Source organism: Canis lupus, chromosome 7 (assembly GCF_003254725.2).
Source record: "Canis lupus dingo isolate Sandy chromosome 7, ASM325472v2, whole genome shotgun sequence".
NCBI lineage: Eukaryota > Metazoa > Chordata > Mammalia > Carnivora > Canidae > Canis > Canis lupus.
The window spans coordinates 23,160,918-23,188,487 of record NC_064249.1 but is presented as its reverse complement, the minus strand read 5'-3'; the positions used below and the strand labels follow the sequence as shown (position 1 = coordinate 23,188,487).

Sequence of the window (27,570 nt, the reverse complement as noted above, 5' to 3'; positions counted from 1 at the left end):
ACTTGTTAAATACATGAACTAGTGTATTACAACAAATTAGAAAAATTAAACATACAAATTCCTAGAAAGTCAGTAACTACCAAAACTAATCTCAGGATGAAACAGAAAATCTGAATAAATGTATAAGAAGAAATTTAATTGGGAATTTTAAATAGTCTCATGAAGTCCAAGTCCAGATGGTTTCACTGATAAATTCCATCAAATATTTAAAGAAGAAAATAATACCAACTCTTTACAAACCTGCTCATTCTATAAGGCCAATAGTACTTTGCTATCAAAGCCAGAAAACACCATAAGAAAGTTAAATACACCAAAAATACTTAAAATATTAGGAAACTCACTCCGGCAACATATAAAAAGGATTTTATGCCATGGCCAAGAGAGATTTTTCCCAAGAATGGAAGGTTGGTTTAACATTCAAAACAACAATATCCCATATTATTACAATAAAGAACATAAACTACAAGATTATCTCACTAGACATAGAAAAAGCATTTGACAAAATCTAATACCCATTGATAATAAATGCTCTTAGCAAACTAGGAATAGAAAACTTACTCAACCTGATAAAGGGTATCTACAAAAATCTCACAGCTAATATCATACTTTATTCTGAAGAACAGACTGTTTTCCCCATAAGGTAAGAAAGTCCCCTCTGCCACTTCCATCCAATATTGTACATGGGCTTTTAGTTTAAAAAAGCAAAAAGACATTCACATGGTAAAGGAAGAAATAAAATTATTTTAATTCACAGATAATATGATCCTAAATGTAGAAACTCTCAAGAAATCTACAATAAAACTAAGAGGAGTCCCAGGATTGAGGCCCACATCGGGCTCCTGCATGGAGCCTGCTTCTACTCTGTCTGTGTCTCTGCCTCTCTCTGTGCATGTGTGTGTCTCTCATGAGTAAATAAATAAATTCTGAAAGAAAGAAAGAAAGAAAGAAAGAAAGAAAGAAAGAAAGAAAGAAAGAAAGAAAGAAAGAAAGAAAGAAAGAAGAAAGGTTTCTCTTTACTAAGAAGGAAAAATTTTGAAGATGTTCATATCATAGCTGGTATTTGTACAGAGTAAATATTGATAATAACTTCTAATCATAAATGATGGCCAATGGTTAGTGAGTTTGTTTATAAAATAGAAAATAACAATAAAACTCAATAGCTATTTTATTTAAATGCATGATAAAGTATTAATAATGAAATTAACTAAACAATTATTAAGTACCATATTATAAAAGTTTTACAGAAAACATTTTCTTTTCACAATCCTCATGAAGTTCCAACAGGCTATCTCTACTTTAATAAGGAATTTGGAAGGTTAAGTTAATCATGTACTTAGTGATACAAAAGGGATTTGATAAGGAAGTTGTAGGTTCAAATGGGAAAGAATATCGTATATCATGAAAAAAAATTTCTTTATGCTAATAGAGAATTCTACTTACAGATACATGTTAGACCATATACTATTTGAATCTGACTATGAAATCATGTCAGGATATAAGGGAATAAATAAGTTGAAATAAGGAAAGAGTATAATAACAAATAAGATCTAAATTGTGCTTCTTTTTTTAAAGGGCGATTCTGTTTTCATTATACAGTACTAAACTTATCTTTAAAAAATGAGATTATCAATTAAAAAAGCTATCAAAGAGATTTCCTAATGCAGAAGGTAAATTAAAGGTCTTTGCTATTCTAGTAAATATTTAGGGAGAGTGGACACATACAGAAGACAAAGGACTAGGTCAACCATATAATTTTAATTTATCTTCCAACCCATAACACTTTTCCGAATGAAAGAAGACACTAATAATACTTATGACAGTGTAAGTATAAACCATGACTGGCAAAGGCAGACATTTGGTCAATCTAGTTAAGAAAAATATTAGCAAAAAATTCTTTGCTATGATAATAACAGCTAACATGTTTTTGAATACTTCCTGTGTTACTCTATATTCCATGTTGCAAAATTTTATCTGTCTTATTCTCTGCCTATACATGGGTGCTCTGTGCAAAGGAATATATATATATATATACACCACACACACACACACACACACACACACACACAAACATACATTTGTCCTTCATTTGTTGAAGATTGAATAGATTTCCTTTAATTAAAAAAATGGAGTTCCATGTCTATATAGCTTAATCACTTAAACATCATTACGACCTAAGTTTATGAATAAGCATAAGTTCATGTGTGCAAAGACTTAGAGGAACAAAAATAATCAACAAACCATCTCTATGTATTAAACATGGGTGACAGAACACTGAACTTAAGGCACAGCAATAAATGAGTGACGATGGCACACTGCACACTTCTAACTTAGAGTCTAATAACAAAAGTAAAATTAAAGCCTACAAGGAAAGTTATTCATTTTAAAATACGGTGTTTTATCCTACCCACAATACTCCTCTAACATCAAAAGAAGACAAAGATGTCTTAATTTCTTACCTGCACAGCCAAAAGCCAAATGGTATCTAGAAGAAGGGCTGAATTTAACACAGCATACATTAGCCTTCGCCTCAATGCTTGCCACTGAGTTGTCTAGGTTGGTAGACCATAGCTTCACTAAGACAATAAAAATGAAAATAATTAAAAAATACATTAGTAAATGCTTCTGTAAACTAGAAAGTCTGTTTATTGCTATAGTTGCCTTTTATACTAATCCAAAGCATTTTGGTTTACTAGGACCAAAAATCTTTAAATTGAATGAGTAAAAAGACAATGTATTGAAACCAAGACCAATGACCAATGTATTGAGACCAATGGAGGGGAGTGACGGTTTCAATTTTTTGCCGGAGGAGGGGAGGGCTCTTACTTAGGGAAACCCAGCTCTATCCTGGACTCTGTAGCTGAGATTTCTTTCCGTAACTAGACTTAGAAGGAGGAGGCCTGGGGCTTTCTGCCCTGAACTCTCCCATTATCTCAGTGTTATAGACTCCTTGCTCTTACCTGGGGAGAGGGCAGTTGCCCCTGTGAGCCCGAGGAAGGGGCGAGTAGGCACCCACCTTTCTGTTTTTATCTAATAAACTGCTACCCTGCCTGGATCTCTCCTTAACTGTGGGAAGGGGTCCCCTGGGCCAGGTGGTGGCGTGTCTCCCTCTACGTGTTCCCTCCCACCACAACCACAAGGACCCCCCCCGGGTGGGGCGGGGCGCACAGCCTCCTTTCTCTGTCTCTGATCAGAGCCGACACCAGACGTGATTAGCAGGCGCAGCAAATTCAATTTGTTCAATGAAATTGTATTTTGCCCACGAAAAAAAAAAAAAAAGAAACCAAGAGAACAGAGTTTCAAAGTCAGAAAATACCACAGACAAAAACTATGCCGAGAGGTAACATGATCCCATAACTAAAGCATAAAAAAGGGGTTAAAAAAAAAAAAGCAATATGGAGACACATGTATTTGTTTCAGTATTTTTTAAATGGTACCGCGGGGTGGGGAGACATCTGGCTGGCTCACTTGGTAGAGCATGTGACTCTTGATCTCAGGGTGATGAGTTCAAGCCCCGTGCTGGGTATGGAGTCTACTTTTAAAAAAATGGTGTGTATTTTTCAAGTGTCATGGGCTAGAAGAGGACTCATATAGTCATTCCACTCCAACACATATGCACACACACATACACACACACTTTCACATGCATTATCTATATCAGAAAGAAATACCATTTTTAACGTACCTGGAAGCAGTTCTTGTTTTATCTTTCAATTAAGAATTCCATGATTTTAAAATTTTATGTAGTAACTCAGGTATATGATTTAAGTATGTATAAAATAATGTTACAGCATTATTTATCTAAATGTTAAATGTTTAATATTTGACTTTTAGGGGGCATCTGGGTGGTTTGATGGTTGAGCATCTCCCTTAGGCTCAGATTGTGATCCCGGGGTCCTGGGATAGAGTCCCATATCAGACTCTCTGCAGGGGAGCCTGCTTCTCCCTCTGCCTATGTCTCTGCCTTTCTCTCTATGTCTCTCATAAATAAATAAAATCTTTTTTAAAAATTTGAGAGTCTATTCCAACAGTATACACTGAGAGTTGTAAAGATTAGGAACAAAAAACTGATCAGAGTAGGTCAGATGTGAGAGCAGAAACAGAAAGGTGAGCTGCTTTTTTGTAAGGTACCACCAAAGCAATCATTGTATCAGACATCAAAAAGATCTTTGAAGACAATAGAATACACATAAAAAACAGACTTTTAAGATACTGGTTACAATCCTGGTTACATAGTACAATTAATAATGAACATTAACAGTAAAAATAACAAAATCTTCCTATGCCTCTTTTCAGTGGGCCCCAATATCCTGTGCATCCTGGAGAATACCAGCTTGGGCTTCAAGTACTGGCATTTGTTTAAAAGATGTTTGGGTGGGGACACCTGAGTGGCTCAGTGGTTGGGCGACTGCCTTTGACTCAGGTTGTGATCCCAGGTTCCTGGCATCCAGTCCCACATCGGGCATCCTGCAGAGAGCCTGTTTCTCCCTCTGCCTATGTCTCTGCCTTTCTCTCACTGTGTGTCTGTCTCATGAATAAATAAATAAAGTCTTAAAAAAAAATAAACGAAAGCACTTTGGGTGATTTCAATGTACATTTGCGTTGAAAACCAGTATAAAGGGGGATCCCTGGGAGGCTCAGCGGTTTGGCGCCTGCCTTTGGCCCAAGGTATGATCTTGGAGTCCCGGGATTGAGTCCCGCGACGGGCTCCAGGCATGGAGCCTGCTTCTCCCTCCTCCTGTGTCTCTGCCTCTCTCTCTCTCTCTGTCTATCATAAAATAAATAAATAAATCTTTAAAAAAAGAAAGAAAGAAAGAAAACCAGTATAAAGATGGAGGCATAGTAAATTTTAGAATCTTTTTAGTAATAATAGTATGTTGCTCTGTAAATAGAAATAAAAAAAAGTAAAAATGGTTCCAACTATCACTTCTATAAGATGGTATTTCCTGGAAACAGAGATTTTCTCTGTGTAAATGGGATAATTTATCTTTTACAAGTGTAATTCCATAGAGAGTGTCTTTAAATATGTGGACGCTGAATAAAAGTTAACCATTAAAAAAGTTATTTACAACCTAATCAACCTATTAGACTCCTAAGAGAAAAATAAGACAATATTAAAATAAAAGAATAAGAGTATTAAATAGCAATATTTGGTTTGTTTCACATTATTTTCTAATAGGACTCATGTGCTATTTTAATCAATATACAACTGTCCAAGCAATTAAGGAATACAGTTCTGAGATGAAATGGCTAGTGGTAATTAAAAGTCTGCATGTCGGGATCCCTGGGTGGCGCAGCGGTTTAGTGCCTGCCTTTGGCCCAGGGCGCGATCCTGGAGACCCAGGATCGAATCCCACGTCGGGCTCCCGGTGCATGGAGCCTGCTTCTCCCTCTGCCTGTGTCTCTGCCTCTCTCTCTCTCTCTCTCTCTTTCTGTGTGACTATCATAAATAAATTTTTTAAAAAATTAAAAAAAAAATAAAAGTCTGCATGTCAAATACAGCATTTATAGATTAGAATATGGAGTGATAAAACTGTTATCTCAAAACATAGCAAGCCAAAGTTAATTCACAGCAAATATTTATGAAGCACCTACTATTTCCATAACCCCACTACTAATCGCTAAGAACCTTTATAAATAAGGTCTATACACCAGTATTTTAAGACAATTAAATATGAGTAAGCATAGGAATGAACTAGAAGTAACAAAATGACAGTTAAATTACAAGTCTTTTTTTAATTTCATGGTAAGTTTCTCAATGGAGTAATCATTAACATTTTAAAAATAAGTCATTATGATAAGCATAATAATTATAATTTTCAATTTAAAAGATACAAGACTAGAATTCGATATAACTAGCTGAGTTTTAATGATAACTAAGGGTTAAAAAATTATACTAAATATATACAGTATAAAAAAGGAAAATACACAAAGAATACCCTATTAAGTTATTGTTTATTAAGCAAAATAAGTGTTGTAAATTAAACTGCGCTCCCCAAAAAGTATGTTGTAGTCCTAACCTCAGGTACATTTGAGAACCACCTAATTTGTAAATATGGTCTTTGCAGATGTAGTCAAGTTAAAATGAAGTCATATTGGATTAGGATAGACCCTAAATCCAATGAATACTGCCTTTATAAGAAGAGGGAGGCTTGTATAAAGAGGTACAAAGTAAAAGAAAGCCACGTATTGAAAAAGGCAAAAATTAGATGCAACTACAAGTCAAGAAATGCCCAGGATTGCTACTAATCACCAGAAGCTAGGAAGGCAGCAAGAAACGATTCTTCCGTAGAGCCCTCAAAGGGAGCATATGGCCTTGCCAACACATTGATTCTAGGCTTCTAGCCTCCAACAAAATGGTGAGAAAATAAATTTCTATTGTGGAAGCCAGCCAGTTTACGATAACACTGTTATGGGAACCCTAGGAAACTACTAGAACAGGTATGATGAAATAACATTAAAATCAACCTAATATTCCTAAAATGGCATCATGGATTAAAAGGTAAAATAGTAAAGTGTGTAAGAAATCAACGAAAAGTTTGGAAGAAACTGTCTAAAACAAATATAAATGAGATCATTCTCAAAATAAGGAGATGGTATGTAAAACAATAATAATACACCTGTTACTTTCTTCTTCAAAGAATGACAATAAAAATTTCAGTAACATCAAAAAACTTGTAATATCAACATTTAATGTGAAAACTATCCATTGTAAGAAAAAGTAAAAGTGAATTTAAACTAAAATACTATCCTCAAGGTAAAGAGTTAATTAAGGCACTTAAACACATTGCACTTGTTTATATATAATCTCCTTTGAATTTCAGTTAAAAAAAATCAAACTAGTAATGCTAGGAAAACCACGTTGCAATGTAAGAAGCTAAAAAAAAAAAGAAACTTGTTCTGAATACCATCAAGCTGGCTGTAGAAAATGAACTTCTTACTTAAAACTATATATTTTATTACAACTTTGATTAAAGTTAATAAGCAAAGGTCTTTTTTTCTTTTTAAAGTATCATCTGAATCTTAAGTCCCATTTAAAAATACTAAATTTGGGCGTCTCCAGGGTGGCTGACTTAGTTAATTATCTGTGTTCACCTCAGGTCATGATCCCGGGGTCCTGGTATCCAGTCCCATGTCGGGATCCCTGCACAGTGGGAAAACTGCTTCTCTTTCTCCCTTTGCCTTCCACTCTGCTCACTTTCTCTCTCTGTCTCTCTCAAATAAATAAAATCTTTTTAAAAATCCAACTACCCTACAACTACCCAACACTAACAGATGATAGTTTATCATCTATTAATTTGTAAAATCTGAGTTAAAAAGTCTCTAAGTTTCTTGTTCAAAATTATTTTTTCAAAAAATAGAACACGTTGACTATCTTTAATAACATCAGCATTAATTACAATATGCAGCATTTAGGGGATCCCTAGGTGGCTCAGCGGTTTAGCGCCTGCCTTCTGCCTAGGGCGTGATCCTGAAGTCCCGGGATCAAGTCCCACATCGGGCTCCCTGCCTATGGCCTGCTTCTCCCTCTGCCTGTGTCTCTGCCGATCTCTCTCTCTCTCTCTCTCTCTCTCTGCCTCTCTCTCTCTCTCTCTGCCTCTCATGAATGAATAAATAAAATATTTTAAAAAAACAATACGCAGCATTTATAGGTTTCGGGACTTCTCAGACAGGGCCCACTGCATGTCTATCTGCACCGAAACTTCCTAAAAAGGAATTTATTATAAAAGGAAAAATGAAATAGGCACAGGCGTCTGACACAGTAAAAAAGCCTGTCTTTAGTGCAAGTGTTAAGTACATTTGATATCCAGTGCTCCTGGACCCACTTCTGATGGCCTAGATGCCACAGAATGAGCAAAAAGGGATAGTGCTGTTTCACCAAAAACTATAGAAAATTTGAGGGACATACACACTAGTTTATAAATCCATTTTAAAAAATGAAAGATTCGAGACGCTTGGCTGGCTCAGCGGTTGAGCGTCTGCCTTTGGCCCAGAGCGTGATCCTGGAGTCCTACATGGAGCCTGCCTTTCCCTCTTCCTATGTCTCTTTCTCTCTGTGTCTCTCATGAATAAATAAAATGTTAAAAATAAATAAATAAAAAATGAAAGATTAGGCAAAAAGATGTTCACTGTGACAACACTGATTTATCAAACACAAGTTTTTCTTTTAAAATTAATCAAATAGAAAAGAGACCTTGTTATATTAGTTAGCTATTGTTGCATAGCAAACTGCCACATAAAAGTTGCTAAATTTACTGTCACAGTTTCTGAGGGTCAGGAATCTCTGAGCAGCTTAGCTGGGTAGTCTTGGCTCAGAGTCTCAAGGCCCAAAGGCCACCATTCAGCTGAGCTCACTCAACTTGGCTCTTGGCATGCGGATTCAGTTCCCTTCCATTTGGGCTCATAACAATATTGCTAGCTTCTCTACACTGAACCAAATACTAAAGAGAGAATAATGAAGATAGAGGCTACAGAGTTTTACACAAACTAATTTCACAAGTGACAGGCCTTTACTTCCATAGTATTTTACCAATTACACAGACTGCAGCAATGGGGAGGCAAGGAACAACTCAAGCATGATAATACTAGGAGACAGAGATCACTGGGGCCATCTGGGAGGCTGTCCAACATAAGCCTTTTAATTTCATTTGGACACAGGAGATATTACACTTAGTAAAGTTATAACTTATAGGAAAGATAATTGCCTAAAGTTACAAATTACAGGAAAGATAACAGTTATCCTAATGTTTCTTATTATGTTGAAATTCGTTTTTTAGCCCTTTGATAAAACAGGATTTCATTCAATATGAGTTACCTAAATTAACTTTTAAACTTGTAAAGATTTCATATTTATCACTTTGACATTAATATATGCAGCTATGAAAATTTGGAATGAATAAGAACCTATACAGGCTCCCTGCTCAGTGGGGAGTCGGCTTCTCCCTCTGCCCCTCTTACCACTTGTGCTCTCTTTCAAAAATAAATAAATAAATAATCTTAAAAAAAAAAAAGAATAAGAACCTATAACTACTGCTGTTCTAAAGCCTAAATGCTCTTCAAATTCATATTTGGAGATTTTTAAAAAAATCTTTAAAAATGTGCTTATTCTAATTCAAAAGCAAGATTTATTGCAAATGACTCTTAGTTTATATATTCAAAAAGGAAATATATTTTTAGCAAAGAACTTATAAATTGGTCATAAAATTCTTTCCAGATTACCTTGCTCTATGGCAATACTACATCTATTAGCCTGCTACATTCATGTTTAACACACATGTATGTGCACATATATTCTTGAAAGTAAATCATTTTTAAAATACACAGCCTTAGGGATCCCTGGGTGGCGCAGCGGTTTAGCGCCTGCCTTTGGCCCAGGGCGCGATCCTGGAGACCTGGGATCGAATCCCATGTCGGGCTCCCAGTGTATGGAGCCTGCTTCTCCCTCTGCCTATATCTCTGCCTCTGTGTGTGTGTGTGTGTGTGTGTGTGTGTGTGTGTGTGACTATCATAAATAAATAAAAAATTTTTTAAAAATTAAAAATAAAAAAATAAATAAAATACACAGCATTAAATAAATAAATGACAGGATAATACGAAAACTGTCATTTATGACCCAGTATTATGCACTGAAAAAATATCCATTAATATTAAAAATTTAATGAATACAAAATATGTAAAATGTTAAAATATAAGACATAAAATACTAAATATATGTGTAAAACACATTAAAAGCAATTTTCTTAAAAGATTTTATTTATTTATTCATGAGAGACATAGAGAGGCAGAGACATAGAAGAGGGAGACTGATTCAGGACTTGATCCCAGGACCCCAGGATCGATCTCTCTTTCTCTCTCTCTCTCTCTCTCTCTCTCTCTCTCTCTCTCACACACACACACACACACACACACACACACACACACACACTGGAATATTACTCAGCCATCAAAAATAATGAAAACTTGCATTTGCAATGACAAGGATGGAACTAGAGGCTATTATGCTAAGCAAAGTAAGTCAATCAGAGAAAGAAAATTACATGATTTCACTCATATGTGGAATTTAAGAAACAAAACAGGATCATAGGGAAAGAGAAGAAAGAGGAAAAGATGAAATCAGAGAGGGAGACAAACCACAAGAGACTCTTAATCACAGGAAACAAATTGAGGGTTGCTGGATGGGACAGGCGTGAGGGTATGGGGGAACTGGGTGATGGACATTAAGGAGGTCACGGTATGCAATGAGCACTGGCTATTATATAAGACTGTTCAATCACTGACCTCTACCTGTGAAACTAATACTACACTACATGTTAATTAATTGAATTTAAATTTTTAAAAAGTAATTTAAAATAACCTCTTACTATAAATTATCACAAAGGCAGTATTCTATAAGCAATACTTCATAAGTAAAAATCACCAAAGAGTGATAAATACATTTATATTATCACTTTTGGGCCTTTTGGCTAAGATCAAGTGAAACACATTTATATTATACTAAATATTTTAAGATGAGCTTAAAAGCATTTGGGACTTTTTGTACCAATCAAGACAGAGTAAAAGAACACTACAAGGAATCTCTCTTACTATGGGTTTACTTAGAAGACAATATTAAAAACAAAAAGCAAAAAGTAAATGTCTGAGGAATCTGAAAAGTAAGGAAAAATAGGCATTACGGAAAGGACATTCAAAACTTAAAAGAAGTAATCAGTACAGAAGTGAGAGGACCATTTCTTTTCTCCTATGGCAAGCCAAAATCAGCACCTCAAATAGTAAAACTGAGGAAAATCCCTGTGTTTCTGACCCTAAGACTGGTAAAAGGCATTACTGAAGCCAGAGGACTGAGGGTCATGTTTTTCATTTGTTTTATTCTTCTCTCTCAACTCTCCCTCTGGGTGGGCTTCCATCACAGAGCTGTAGCAGTAAGGTAAGCAAATATTCCCACAGAAAATCCATCTCCGTGGTCATAAAACGGAGTAATTCATCTGTAGAGAACCCCAACTTTCTTGACAAAGCATCAGTAAAAAAAATGGGAGACAAAGATGCCTGGGTGGCTCAGGTCATGATCCTGGGGTCCTGGGATTAAATTCCAAATCAGGCTCTCCACAGGAGGTGGCTTCTCCCTCACCTATCTCTCTGGTCTCTGGTGAATAAATAAATAAAATCTTTATTTAAAAAAGAGGGAGAGGAAGACAAAGAATATGGGAGAAACCTGGAAAAGAAGGCAATCCCATACTCTGTGTATGAACAAGCCTTACTCTTGTAGTCATATATAAGCTCTGTATGTGTATAATGGACACACAGGAGCAACACAAAGGCTTTGTGCATTAAATTACAATTGAAAAGACGACTCAATTTCCACAGATTAACTCCTGACTGGCATATGTATGAGACAAACAATGCAGCACAGCAAAGGCTTTGAAAACCACACTGGCAATGGAACTATCATTCCCACTACTACAGAAAGCAAGACAGGACATAGAGTCACCATCTAACCTGCTGATAACCTGCGTACAAAAGAATATAAAAAAAAAACATTCTCCAGAAAATTTGAACAGGACCCAGAGTCTTACAAAATATTCAAAATGCCTAAGTTACAACTCACCAATTACAGAACATACAGAAAGCCAAGAAAATTTTCAAATGAAGATACTATCAACAAAAACCAATCCTAAAATCTGATGTTGGGATTATGAAACAGATTTTAAAGCAACTATTATAACTGCTCCATGGGATTCCTGGGTGGCGCAGCAGTTTGGCGCCTGCCTTGGGCCCAGGATGCGATCCTGGAGACCCGGGATTGAATCCCACGTCAGGCTCCTGGTGCATGGAGCCTGCTTCTCCCTCTGTCTGTGTCTCTGCCTCTCTCTCTCTCTCTCTGTGTGACTATCATAAATAAATTTTAAAAAATAAAATAAAATAAAATGAAGAGATAAAAATACTCCGTAGAAATATATGAACTATAAAATAAGAAATGAAACTTTTAGAAAAAAATACAGTAAATTACATAAAAGATTCACTGGACTGAATCAATATCAAAATGGAAATAAAGGAGCCAGTGAACTAAAAGAACGACAGAAATTACAATTAAAAAAAAAAAGAAATTACAACAATTCTAAATGATTGAGACCCTAACAATATAACTTCAAAAAACCAAAACACACACACAAAAGGAGGCAAAACATCCCCCGACTGAAAGGAGAAATAAAATCAGATTTCAACACTTCTGTTTCATAATCAATAGAACAAAGAGACAAGACAACAAAAACAGCAAAGATATAGAAAACCAAAAATATACCATCAATAAGCTTGATCTAATTGACACTCCACTGGAGAATACAGATTCTTTACAACACACTGGGAATATTTACCAAGGCAGACCATATTGTGGGCCATAAAACAAATCAAATTACTTTTTTGTTTCCATGCTATTGTGGGGCAACCTGATTGGGTGGAGGACAGCAGTACAGTAAGAAAGAATTCACCCAAAGCAAAACAAAAGAGATAAAAATTTATTAAATACACTGCAAGGAAGCAGTGGGCAAGACAGCAAAAGAGAGACTGTCTGCCATAAGGCAGTAGTGGGGTCTATAATAAGGTGTAAGTGAAGACGTACGGGAACACATGGAATTTTCCTCTTTGGTGATTGTCCCTGGTTGTAAGTTGCCCACTGGTCAGCTAAGGTCTCTGGCTATTTTGAGGTGGGTCACCTAATGAGTCTGTCTGCATCAGCCTGGTGGTCACTGTGGGCCCTTTTACCTTACTCAGGTTCCACTGCTCAAGCCTAAAAGTGGCTTCTACAGCTCTGTTTGCTGACATGACTGACCCAAGTAAGCTCCAAACATAATCTACTAAAAGTAAAGAGTTTGTTGAAACAATTTATATTTAAAAATCAAATATTTTAGGGGTTCCTGGGTGGCTCAGTTGGTTAGGCATCCAACTCTTGACTTTAGCTCAATTCATAATCTCAGGCTTGTGAGATACAGCACTGTGCTGGGCTTTATGCTCTGTAGAGAGTCAGCTTGGAATTCTCTCTCTCCATCCCCCTCTGCCCCTCCTCCCCACTCTCTCTCAAATAAGTAAATCTTTAAACAATAGTTTTTCCATAAACTAGTAAAAAAATGAATGAAAACCAACGTATTTTAAACATAATTTTCTTTTTCTTTCTTTTTTTTTTTTTTTTAGAATTTATTTACTTCAGAGAGAGAACATTAGCAGAAGGAGTAGTAGAAGAAGAAGCAGATTCCCCACTAAGCAGGGACCCTGATGCGGGGCTCAATCCCAGGACCCAGGACCCCAGGATCATGAACTGAGCTAAAGGCAGACACCTTACCAACTGAGCCACCTGGGTGACCCTAAACATTATTTTCAGCACCATAAACTATTTAGTTTTAATAATATGCAGGATCTGGGGCAGCCCGGGTAGTTCAGTGGTTTAGAGCTGCCTTCAGCCCAGGGCATGATCCTGGAGGCCCAAGATCAAGTCCCACATTGGGCTCCCTACATGGAGCCTGCTTCTCCCTCTGCCTCTGCCTCTACCTATGCCTCTCTCTTTCTCTCTCTGTGTGTCTCATGATTAAATAAAAATCTTCAAATAAATAAAAAATATAAATAAATAAATAAATAATATGCAGGATCTGTATGCTGAAAACTATAAAATATTAAAAAAAATTTTTTTTAGTCCTGAATTTGGTAGAGATAAACCATGTTCATGAAGGGGCACCTGGGTGGCTCATTTAAGCATCTGACTTTTGCTTAGGTCATGATTCCAAGGTCCTGGAATCACACCCTGCATCAAGCTCCCAGCTCAGTGAGAAGCCTGCTTCTCCCTCTCCCTCTCCCTCTGCAGCAACCCCTGCTTGTGTTCTCTTTCTCTGTGAAATAAATAAATAAAATCTTAAAAAAAAATGTTCATGAAATAGAAATCTCAATATATTAAGGCATCAATTTTTCCCCAAAATGATCTACAGATACAATATTATCTTAATCAAAATCTCAGCAGGATTCTCCATAGGAACTGGCAACTTGATTCTAGAATGTACATGGAAGGGTAGAGGAAGTAAAAAGCTAAAATTATTTTCAAGAACATAGAAGACTCATACTACTAGATATCAAGAATTACTGTAAAGCTACAAATGAAGACAATGGGTTATAGAAAAGGAAGAAAAACATAGGTCAATGTAGATAGAATATAAAAAATATATACCCCTCCATCAAAAAACAGACGGAACCAGAAGGAGGCAGAAACTAGTAAGGACATAGTTGAACTCAAAACACCATCAATCAAATGAATATAAATGATATACAGACTACTTTATCTAACTAGAATATACATTCTTCTCAAACTCATGAAGATATACACCAAGACAGAGGACATTCTGGGCTATAGACACATCTTAACAAATTAAAAGTAGCAGATTTTTTAAAATGTATCTCTTAGGCCACAATGGAATTACACTAGAACTCAATATCAGAAAGACAGAAAATTCCAAAATGCCTAGGGATTAAACAACACACTTCTAAGTAATACATAAGTCAAGTAAGAAATCTCAAAACAATTTTTAATACTTTGAAATAAATAAAAAGTAAAATAAAACTTAACAAAACTTATGGAGTGCAACACTTAAAGGAACATTTATAACATTAAATGCATATATTATATTACCAAAGAGCAAAGATCTACAATCAATAATCCAAGCTTTTAATTTAGGAAACTAGAAGAAGAGCAAATCAAACACAAAGTAAGCAGAAGAAAACAAGTGATAAAATAAAATCCACCCTAAAATTCATATGGGTTCTTAGTAGACCCTAAATAGCCAAAACAATCTTGAAAAAGAAGAAAAAATATGGAGGACTCACATTTCCTGATTTCAAAACAAAGCTACAAAACAATGCAATAGTGGCGTAAAGACACAGATCAACCAAGAGAAAAGACTAGAAATAAACCCTCGAAGATACAATCAAATCATTTTTGAAAAGGGCTCAAGACCTTTCAATGAGGAAAGGACAATGTTTTTAAAAAGTGGTACCAAGAAAAATGGATATCCACATGTAAAAGAAAGAAGTCAAAGTCAGAATCTTACTTTACACTATATACAAAAGTTAAAACAGATCAAAGACATGTGAGAGCTCAAACTATAAAACTCTTGGGGGCCTTGAGGGGCTCAGTCAGTTAAGCATCCAATTCTCAATTTGAACTCGGGTCATGATCTCAGGGTCGGGGATCTAATCTAGCCCTGCATCGGACTCTGTTCTCAGCGGAGAGTCTGCTTGTGCCCTCTCCCTCTGCTCCTCCCACTACTTGCACAGTATCTCTCTAAATTAAGTACATAAATCCTTTAAAAAAAATCAAACTATGTAACTAACTCTTGGAAGAAAACAAAGAGTGAAGTCTTCATAACATTGGATTTGTACAGGACACCAAAGACACAGGCAACAAAATAAAATTAGACAATTTGGACCTCATCAATATGAAAACACTTTGTGCATCAAAGCACACTATCAATAAATCACATATCTGATAAGGGATTAATATCCAGAGACTATCCAGAGAATCCTAAAATTCAATAACAGCAGCAAACAAACAAACAAAAAACCTTTAAAAAAATGGGCATAGGACTTAAATAAACATTTCTCCAAAGAAGATAAATAACCAATAAGCACATGAAAAGACACTCAACATCACTATCATTAGGAAAATTCAAAGAGAAACCACAATAAAATATCACATCATATCATTAAAGTCATTAGTATTAAGGAAGGAAGGAAGGAAGGAAGGAAGGAAGGAAGGAAGGAAGGAAGGAAGGAAGGAAGGAAGGAAGGAAGATGTGGTGGTGAAGATACAGAGAAACTGAAATAGTTAGGCACTGGTGGAAATGTAAAATGTACAGTCGCTATGGAAAAGAGAATGAATGATGGTTCCTCAAAAATTTAAACATGTAAGTAACATATGATCCAGCAATTCCATTTCTGAGTCTATTCCCAGAAGAACTAAAACCAGGACATAAAAATATATCTTATCACTCATGTTCAGAGCAGCATTATTCACAAGAGCTCAAAACATAACCCAAAGGTCTGTCCTTTGATGAATGAATGGATAAACAAAATGTGATACACTCATAAAATAGATTATAATTCAGCCTTGTAAAAGAAATTCTGACACATGCTACAACATGGATGAACCTTGTGACTTTATGCTAAGTGAAATAAGCCAGATACAAACAGACAAATACTACACGATTCCACTCATATGAGGTAGATAGGAGTTGTAAATTTCATAGAAGCAGAAAGTAGAAAGGTGACTGCAAAGCGTTGGCAAAATGGTTAAATGAATGGTTCATTTTATGCTATGCATATTCTAATTCAATTTAACATGAATAAATAACTTTAAAAATCCCTTCCTACCTAAATTGTTTCAAATGGCTTCTATTTTTCAGAGAAAGACTGACCAGTCACCACTTTTGAATAAATATTAATCTTCAGTACAAAAATATGAGTATTCAACTCAATAAAAGCTATCCCACATATATTATGAAAAAGAACATTTAACATTAATTAGTAAAACTTTGTATTCAAACATACAAATATCAACTATCATATGATACTCTAAATAATTTATAAATTCAAGGATAATTTCCTAAAACAACCAAGAAGAAACGTATTCCAATCTATACATACTATGGGTAAACAACTTGCTACTTTTTGTTTGGCGTAAAGTCCTGTCATGTTCCTGTCTCTTTTACAGACTAGGGCATGCACTACCATTACAAAATAAACTTTTCAACACTAGAGCTATCTCTGCCTATCTAACCACTAGTCTGGAGGTTACATGTAGAAAAAAATGGCAGGGACACCTGGGTGGCTCAGTGGTTTAGCGTCTGCCTTTGGCTTCAGGGCGTGATCCTGGAGTCCAGGGATCAAGTCCCACATCGGGCTCCTTGCATAGAGCCTGCTTCTCCCTCTGCCTCTATCTCTGCTTCTCTGTGTCTCTCATGAATGAATAAATAAAATCTTTAAAAAAAAAAAAAAAAAGAATGGCAAAAAATTAAAACCATTAACTATAAGGTAAAAGAAATCTGTTAACAGGGCTTTATAAATCTAATGGTGAGCATAACCAGGCCAAAAAACCATTAAGGATAACTGAAAAAAAATGAATAGTAATGATGGATACACAGAGATGTATTGGGGACACCTGGGTGGCTCAGTGGTTGAGCATCTGCCTTTGGCTCAGGTCATGATCCTGGAGTCCTGGGGTCATGGGATCTAGTCCTCTGCACTAGACTCCCTGCGGGGAAGCCTGCTTCTCCCTCTGCCTATGTCTCTGCTTGTCTCACTGTGTCTCTCATGAATAAATAATAAAAATTTTTTTAGAAAAGAGATATCTGTCTAAATATTTCAGAAAAAAAGTTTACTTGATGGTATATATAAAGGAATTGGTTATAAAAATATCACCATATGACATGAATCCAGAGAAAATTATTATAATGAAGATGTAGTATATACATTTTTCTTTCACTCCAAAAGAGATAGATTGTGGTGCTTAGATTATTTTTAGAATGATAATCACAAAGGATTGCTATGATTTCTAATAAATATCTGCACCTCTGCCACTAAAAGGAATTAAGTTGGGAGTAAGGAATTAGAGAAAGTAGAAGAGATTCAAATAGTACCTTTTGCATCATCAGAACCCGATGCCAAGAGTTTAGGATCCATTAAGTTAAAGTCAACACTCCAACACCTTTTCTCATGTTCCTAGACATAGAAGGAAGACAAAAAGTAGTATCAGACAGACATAGATCTTATAAGAAATTAAGCAAAAAGCTTGATACCAATTTATTGCTCTGGTGGGAGAGAGAAAGAACAGGCTACAAAAACAAATGAGATGCAAAGTAATTTCCAAGCTTTTTATATATACATATTTTATTGCTTTTGGAAATGCATTTGACACATTCTTCAAATGCAAAACAAGTCTGAAGAAATGTTTTAGAAAAGCATTATCTGCTATTACATAGGTATAAAAAATGCTAAATAGTGACTTTAAATTTGTAATTAAAAGCATTATTTGCTATACATAGGTATAAAATTGCTAAATAGTGGCTACATTTGTAATTACAATTAAGTAAAAATGTGAACCTTAAAAAAAAATAATATCCTATTTACCTGATAGACCTTTGACCTCTGTCCTGTGAATCCATCCCATAGGATGACAGTGCCTTCATAATCACTGCTGGCTAACAGATTCTTATGGTAACTACTCCAACTGATACAGCTGAAAGAAAGAAAGAGAGTTAAGCTTTACTTTATGTAGAAATAAGTAACAATGAATACAAAGAATTTTGATGTGTGCAGAAAGATTAGAACCCTTAAGAAATGGTCAACATGGCTTCATAATCATTAATCTGCCCACAACACAGCTGGGAAGAAATATATCAATTAACTCCTAAGTTTTTCTACTGAACTACCTAATAATGACCCTTACACCACTACTCACTCTGATCACTAACCAAAAGATGCACATAAGCCTAAAGCCACCACTGGCCAAATGTCAGAAATGAAAGCATGTCTATGAGTGTAAACAGAGGCTAATGGGACACAAAGCATGCCATAGCACAATGACAGAGACGTATTCAAATTGTGTAGGCCCCTGGATCAAGTTGTGCCAAAACGTATAAGTTAATAAACTAATCTGAACTGGGGGGCACCTGGGTGGCTCAGTGGTTGAGCATCTCCCTTCACCTCAGGGTATGATCCTCGGGTCCTGGGACTGAGTCCCGCATTGGGTTCCCTGCAGGGCGCTTGCTTCTCCCTCTACGTCTCGGCCTCAGTCTGTGTGTCTCTCAGGAATAAATAAGATCTTTTTTTAAAATAAATAAATAAATAAATAAATAAATAAATAAATAAACAAGCAAGCAAGCAAGCAAGCAAGCAAGCTAATCTGAATTGGGTTTCTGTGTTTACATTAAAAAAATCTCATCTAAAAAAAAATCTCATCTACTATAACCTTAGGATTGATTTTAAGAGTCAGAATTAAGCTTTTACCATTTATGGTTTCAGCTATTAAGTGCTCCAAAACTGAGAATACAACATCTAAAAATGTATGCTTTTGGTGAGACACATATGTGAATCATGTATATATAGTAAAGCTTAGGTATATTAAGGAAGAAGCCACTTAGAAAGCAATTAACCTAGATGACTTTTGACTTCAGGTCATAATCTCAGGGTATGAAATTAAGCCTCACGTTGGGCTCTGTGCTGGATGTGGAACCTGCTTGAGATTCTCTCTCCCTCTGTCCTTCCCTGCTCATTCTCCTTAAAAAAAAAGTGTAATCCTATAAAATAAGGATTGCTACTATGCCCTCTGTTTCATAATGGTTAAAAGCAGAGACTCTGCAATCAAACTGTTTGAATCCTGGCTCCTCCAGAGACTAGCTGTGTGATTTCAATCAAGTTAATTAACCTTTCTGTGCTTCAGCTTCCTCGTGTCTAAGATTGGGCAATAACAGTATCTAATAGGTCTACTTAAGATAAAGATAATGTCTGTCACATAGGAATTCAATAAAGTTATGTCTTACTCGTGCTGTTTTCTTTCCACTTAGGATAAACTATAACAGATTCTCAGTTGTGAGCACCACTGATGAATGAGCAGCCTCACAAATTATCAGCCTACCATTGTTATGAATTAATTAGGAAAGAAAAAGGAAAGCTATAACAAATACATTATATAAATACTGTAATACTTGCTAAATTATTAACATTATTAAAATGACTACACACATATATGTATGTTAATTCAGTTAAAAAAAGATACAAGGACAGTTGGAAAATGTTCACAGATATAAATAAATTATTAAATGATTTCCATGCATCATTCCAATTTAAGCCAGCACCCATGAGAATAGCTTAGGAAACTTGTTTTTAAAAATGTAGATTATAAAATTCCCCTGAGATTTTGGGATTGGCAGATCTAAAGTAATTTCTAGTTCCTGCACTTTTAACAGTACTCTAGATTTGAAAAGCATTCATTATGAGCTCTAACCCTAACCTATGAAAGTTAAATATTAGGCCCTCAATGAAAAGCAGCAAAATGTTCTTATAAAAACAATTCTTTTTTTTCTTAAAACAATTCTTAAAACTATAAACAATTATAATATGTGAAGATATGACATGCTAGGGGAAAAATTCCTGACTTTCAGACAGTATACATAGGCTAAAGTAATCCCTTATTCAACACCCCCTGGATGATCATTTACAACACATAATTTTATTTAAGTGAAGCAAAGAGGACTTTCATTTGTCAAAGAGAAAAACAATGACTACTAACCCCCACAGGGAAAAAGCAACCATAATCTGTAAGATAGATTCTGAAGTATTCTCTGTATACAATTACTGTTCACTATGAATGAGTAAGGAATCTCACAGAAAGGTAAAATAACAAACTCATACTAACTATAGATATTAAATATTTTATACACACATTATGTCTAAAAAAAATAACCTAAGTACCTGATTTTGGAATTGCAGGTCATTTCATTTTCAGGGTAATGAATATCCACCGCATCCTGAATGACTGTGCCATATTCATAGACTTTAATCTTCTTTGTAACCCCAGCAATTGCAAAATAGTCACAATCTCGGTCAAATTCAATACTATGGAAGAAAATGTGTATTTAGTTAGTAAGACTATTTCCCTATCCCTGTGACATTACAATGACAACATTTCAGGGTTTTTTTTTCTATTTCTAAAGTCAAAATGTCTATAAGAATAAGAGATTGACTTGAAATGCCCCCAAATTGTACTAGACTTTATGTTCAGATAAAGTCATGATCAAGACATACCACATTACAAGTGGTAGAGAACTGTGCATAGCTACACAATTCTTATAGCTACCCCCCAGTTCCTAGAAACATCACATGTTTTTCAATTCATCTTTAGTAAACCATATTAAAACCTACCCAACTATAAAGATTAACAAGTTGAATTATAAAAGTAGCAAGGAAAGATGAAAAGGTTTGGTATATTAAAAAATATGTTAGAAGAGAATTACCAAATAATCTCTTCATAAATCTATTTCCCTGCTACCATTTTGTGAGGATGACAGAACTTCCCAGTATGCAATGTTATTTTAATAAATTAGTACACAAACTGAATTACTGAAGCAATTAAAGAAAAGATGATGACAAAGGTATGAAATATACACAAAAATGGAATCATTAACTTATCACTATGTTTTCCCAAACTCATTTCTCACCTCCCAAAGATGATCTAACTTATGTAACTCCCAATAGTTTCTTACACCACAAAAAAGGGAAAAACTAAAAATCTCCTTTTTTAGGGTTACTTGGGGAATTCATCCTTCTCTTACTGACTTTTTACACAAGTTCCAAAATAAGATACTTCAAAGCAAAGCACACCTTATTCACCTTTATTGAACTTAACTTGGAGTCTCAACAAAGTTGTTATATAACCAGCAAGAAATATAAGTAACCTAATGGAAATAAGAGTGAAATGAATTATCACGTATTTCTCAAGAAGTTAAGAATCTGTTCTAGAAGCTTAGCTGTAAGGCTAGATAAGAATTCTCACTGATCTATAATTAATTACACAATAGTAACAGCTAACATTCACTGACCACTAAGCATAACCACTGGTATTAATTTATTTAATTCTCATAATAGCCCTACGAGACAGGTATTACCTTTATCTACATTTTACACACAAGAAAACTGAGAATTAGAGGTGAAGCAATTTGCCTAAAGTTAGTAAGCCTTTAAGTGGCTAGGATGATATGGTAGTACTCTGCATATATCAAGCATTCACTCAATGTGTATAAATACCTACACTTTTCTTTCTGGGTTACTTGTGATATCCTTTTGCAGAACAGTTAATGATTAGTTAATAATTTAGTTAAAAGCTTACCAAGCTAATGATGATGATGAATAAAAGGTACATAATATGAATATTTTGTATAAAAACACATTGAGATGTGCACTTTTCTTATAGCTTTAAATCCTTTCTTAATGTTATAACAATTTCATTAAATGTTATGGGCTATAGCACAAATCAGCAAATATTCCCTCCAATAAAATAGAACTACATGGCAAAGCAATGAATTTCTCTTTACAACAACCATAACTGAACTGCTGGTTCAGCTGTTATCTGCCCTATGGATTCTAATGTAGCACAGTTATATTGATGGCAACTACTTATCTATCCTGATTCAATTTATACCCATAGTGTAATGCCACGGAAGGAGAAATATTACTGTGTCTGGCAAAGAAGAGTTCTCAGAACTGAAATCCTATCCTTTACTGAGAAAGTTTGGGTATGGCTGAAACTTCAATCTAGATACTTTTACTCCACATACAAACATATATGGCTAATAAATCAGCATTATAGTGTTGTGCAAGTAAAAGTTAATAGGTCATTTTCAAACTATCATGTTTTAAGAAAAAAGTTTAAACACTAGCTTATTAAAATAACAGCCTAAGACAATGCAGGGAGAAAATTACCATATAAATAAAAATGCTAGTTGTCAAAAGAATTGATTTGAGGATATAAATAAGCAAGTCAATAAGTTTACTATTTCTTCTGTTGCTACCCTGTTATTCAAGATAGCTCTCTTTTTTCAACAAAGGTTATTACTCACCTGCATTAGCTAGCTCATTCTTAACTCTTATACTAAAACTTAACTTTTTAGGGGTGCCTGGGTACACAGTTGGCTAAATAAAGCATCTGATTCTTGGTTGTGACCTCAGGGTCTTGAGATCAAGCCCTGCCTTGGGCTCTGTGCTCAGTGGGGGTATGCCTGAGATTCTCTCTCTTCTCCTTCTCCCTCTGCCCCTCCGACTCATGCTCTCTCGCTTTAAATAAATCTGTTTTAAAAATTAACTTTTTGTTTTGAATTGTTATTATAGTCCTATGTTCTGTCATGTTTTGCTCTTAAATATTGTATCAAGGATCTGTACGGTATCCTTTTCTAATAATCTGGGATATTTACGTTTTGTATAATTTTAAAACAATAAAATTCTAATTAAAATACTGACCGGAAAGTATAAAGAATAATATTTCCAGTAAATTCTGGTAAAAAGAGAGACAAAGAGTTGTCTTTTAAAAAAATCTAAGTACTTCCACACATCACTAAGACTCAGGATTTCAGTATTTCCAAACACGGAATCATTGGTTCCCAATTTTTGACACATTTAATCATATTTGATCATAAACATAAACAAAATTAGATTCTAAAAACATATCACCAAAAAAAAATACTAAAAAATTAAAAAATAAAAATAAAAATATATCATGGAAAAACTCAAATGAACAGTATAGTTTTTAGGTACAGCCAGCCTTTCAGAGCTACTCCAAAATGGATGGCATGGCCTCTTATTTTACAACACAATATTTCAGTTGCTTTAATTACAAAATCTGATTAACACAAACAAAAATAATTCAACAGTGACTAGTTAAGCTGAAACAAAAGCAAAATAAAAAATATAAACAAATTGAAACATATCTGCTTGTGCAATTAAATTCAAAAAATTTGTAGTAAGTTTTACTTGTTATACCAAATTCCTTTCTGCTATCTACTATCACTAGCAATTCTTAAAGGAAGTAGTTTATGAAAGCTTATTGCAATGATAAACTCAGTTCACAGAAATTTTTAAAATTTCAAAATACAGATTTGCTTTGAAAAATAGTATTGGGGATCCCTGGGTGGCGCAGCAGTTTGGCGCCTGCCATTGGCCCAGGGCGCGATCCTGGAGACCCGGGATCGAATCCCACATCGGGCTCCCGGTGCATGGAGCCTGCTTCTCCCTCTGCCTGTGTCTCTGCCTCTCTCTCTCTCCTCTCTCTCTCTGTGACTATCATAAATAAATAAAAATTAAAAAAATAAAAATAAAAAAAGAAAAATAGTATTAATGGGGACTTATTTTAAACATAGAAATAAACCGCTTTTTTCTTTCACACTAGGAATGTTTCAACTGTTTTTAAAAAGTGATTTATTTAAACAGTTATAAAAGGCTAATTCAGCTGTAGGAAACTGGCTACTGTCCTTTTGTAAAGGGCCATCAGTCAAGTGATTAAGCATCAAGGCAACAGACCACACAGGACAGCTGATTAACTCATCCCTCTAGCACAATGTGGCATGAAACAATGCAAAGATGGCAATATCCCAACAGAATCGTGCTCCCACTGTCACACTGGTTTTGCAATAACAAAACAAGTATTAACAGAGTGGATTAATATCCCTTAACACTAGAATCCTGCTTATCTAAAGGAAATGTAAGGAAACACAGTTGTTAGACGTCTAATTTATACATAGATGTCTAATTTATCACCAAGAAAGCGTGACTCAAGAGACAAGCTGCTATGATTTCCAGGAAACAAAGAAATTGGTCATTTTAATAAAAAGAAATAGGCAGATCTTTAAAGAATACAAACGTAGGTAAAGTAAATAAGAATTGATGTTATTCAACTGACTTTCTCCAAAATCAATCAATAATAGCTAAACCTTCCATAACATACAAAACTATGTATAAATCACTCTATTAAGCACCTACATAAAACTATATTTAATCTTCAAATCTCTACTGTATAAATAAGGAAATTAAGGTTTTTTTAAAGGAAATTAAGTTATATTGATGTTAAATAATATGCCCAAACTTCACTAAATAATTCAAATTCAAGCAATCTGGCTCCAGAGTCTATGTTCTCAATCACTATGCAAAACTCCCATTTTGGGGAGACTGGGTGTCTCAAGTCAGTTAAGCATTTGACTCTTGATTTCAGGTCAGGTCATGATCTCTGGATCTTGGGATCTAGCCCCAAGTCAGGCTCTGTGCTCAGCGGGGAGTCTACTTGAGGGTTTTATCCCCCTCTTCCCCTCAAATAAATAAATAAATAAATCTTAAAAATAACCACTCCCACTTTAATAAGAACAAAAGGACTATACAAAGGCAAAATAAGCAATACTAAAAACAATAATTATACATACATTATAGATAGATAGTAATAATAATTCATTCTGTGCAACAAGTTAAACATAGGCAGATAAAAGAGTAAGGTAACCCCACAGTGTTTATAATTACTGGGAAAGATTATAATACATTATAAGCAGATGCCAAATGATAGGGATGGAAGACACTACAAAAATTCAAGACTCAGTAATTACTGAAGCCTACTGGAAGAAAGTGGATGATGCATGAATATGCTCAGTCATCGAATATCCGGCATGCCTGTTATCTGCCAATTGCTGACCTAACTGATGCAAAACAGGATGTTAAAAAACAAAACAAAACATGACATTTGAGAAATTTACAGAAATATGAATTAGGCATGCATTAACAATGACCAGGGCTATTGCAACAGCTTCTTTACCAAATCTGTTACCCCTGACTTTCCTCTTTTCTAATTCACGAAGGGCTGATAAAAAGGTAAATTTTCAAAAACACAGCTCTGTTCACATAATTCTGCTCATTTACCAGGATGTAGAATCCATACTCCCAACTATACTGAAGATCCACCACAACCTGGCCTGAATCTTTTCTTAAAACTTTTTCTAAAAAAAATATGGATATAGGCAATGGTTCAAAAAGTACACAGAGAAAAGCACGTCTTCCTCCCAATCTTGCCAATGAAGCACCCAACTGCCCTCCCTGGAGGCAACCAATAATATCAGCTTATATATCTAACTATCATTACCCTGTGCATAAACAAGCATCTATGTATTCATATTCTTTTATTTAATACATGGGATGAAATCATACATATTGATTTATATCTTGTCCCCCAAAGTATCCTGACAATCATTTCATGTTAGTACATATTAAGGCTACCTCATTTTTTCCCACTGGTTGTACAGAATTCAAACATATGGATATATCATAAATTAATCAGTTTACTACTGAGGAACATTTACTTTCTAGTCTTTCACTGTTAAATGATGCACTAAAATATCCTTCTACATGTGTTCTTCTTTCACATATATAAAAGCATCATTAAGTAAACCTAGTGCTAGGTCAACAATCGCACACATTTTAATAATTTAATTTTAAATTGAATATCACTATATTCAAGGGAGGCCTAACACTGCCTATCTTCATGGCAAATTTCCCTTGTACACATTCTCTTCTATTTGGGTAAAGGTACACAATTTCTTCATTCTTCTCAGATTTCCCACATCTCCTTCATTATATCACTCTCAGCAAATTATTCTGCACTCCAGTTTAGCAAAAATATAAAAAGAAGAAAATTTCAAAAAGCTCACACCACCACACCATCCATCATCCAGAATGTGTATTCTGATATACTCTGCTACTTCCCTTGTCACTGAGGAAGAATCAAAGCTCCTCTACCTGACCAATGCATCTACTTGTAAACTACACCTCATTTTTTAGAGAGGCCTAATTCAGGATTGCTTCATTTATCTTTCTCTCTCCTCTATCATTAATTTTTCCATTCTCCTAGATCTTTCCTGCAAGCCTTTTAATATGTTTTCTTCAAGTAAAATATATAACAAAGTTATCTCTTAAAATCCTTATTTCATTTTAGCTACCACCCTATTTCTTTCCTAATAGTAAACTGTTGCAAAAAAAGTTGTAAATACTCACTGACTCAAATTCTTCTACTCCCATTCTCTTTAACCCAATGGAACCAAGATTTCATCTTCAACATTGGAAATGTTCTAAGGTCAACAGTGACCATAAAGTTGGGTGTCAACTCTGAATTCTTATCTTACTTTAATATCAGCAATAGCTGATTCAGAGGACAGCTCCCTCCTCAACAGATAGGATTCTTCTCATTCCTCATTAGCAGCTCCATCACAGTATATAGACTGTTCATTCCTTTTCCTGCCTCCACCACTACATTCAAGTACTCTCGAGTACAAGTATCCTCATGCTTCATCTTTTTATCTATGTGCACTTCTTCAGGAATCTCGTTTAGTCTCATGACTTTAAACCTGTACACTGATGATGATCAAATGTTGATCTCAATGCCAGACCTCTCTCTACACTATTAGTTCATACATACTTGACAGCTCCAATTTTAATCTAACAGGTAACCTAATCTGTCCTAAACTGGGTTTCTGTATTCCCCACCAAGCATCTTCTTCATTTTAAAAACTAACCTCAACCCCTTTTGTCAATTAATTAACAATTAATTAAAGGAGATGGGGTTAGTTATTAATAAATTAAGAGCAACTCTTTCTGTTCAACCTTCAAAATATAAGAGAATCTGGGGCAGCCCGGCTGGATCAGTGGCTTAAGCGCCGCCTTCAACCCAGGGCCTGATCCTGGAGTCCCGAGATCAAGTCCCACATCGGGCTCCCTGCATGGAGCCTGCTTCTCCCTCTGCCTATGTCTCTGCCTCTCTGTGTCTCTCATGAAAAATAAATAAAATCTTAAAGAAAAAAAAAAAGGTAAGAGAATCTAAGCATTTCTCAGTAGTCACTGCCACCATTCTCATCCAAGCTACCATGATCTCATGTCTATATTATAATAGGCTCCATTCTGCTTTCACATTTGACCCTTATAGTCCATTTTTAAATAAGTCAAATCATCATTATTTTGGTTCAAAAT

At 35.1% G+C, this 27,570-nt stretch overlaps 1 protein-coding gene across 9 annotated transcripts in view; it reads right to left on the bottom strand.

Moving 5' to 3' along the window:
• The window catches only part of COP1 (COP1 E3 ubiquitin ligase), a 243,680-nt gene that overhangs the window by 89,278 nt on the left and 126,832 nt on the right, over window positions 1-27,570 (bottom strand). For all 9 annotated transcript variants that reach the window (XM_025430223.3, XM_025430218.3, XM_025430220.3 and 6 more), the window contains 4 exons: window positions 20,497-20,640; window positions 18,154-18,262; window positions 17,664-17,745; window positions 2,457-2,573 (listed from right to left, as the gene is read on the bottom strand). In XM_025430223.3, coding sequence (XP_025286008.3) covers window positions 2,457-2,573; window positions 17,664-17,745; window positions 18,154-18,262; window positions 20,497-20,640 — 452 coding nt within the window. The remainder of the gene's footprint in view (window positions 1-2,456; window positions 2,574-17,663; window positions 17,746-18,153; window positions 18,263-20,496; window positions 20,641-27,570) is intronic.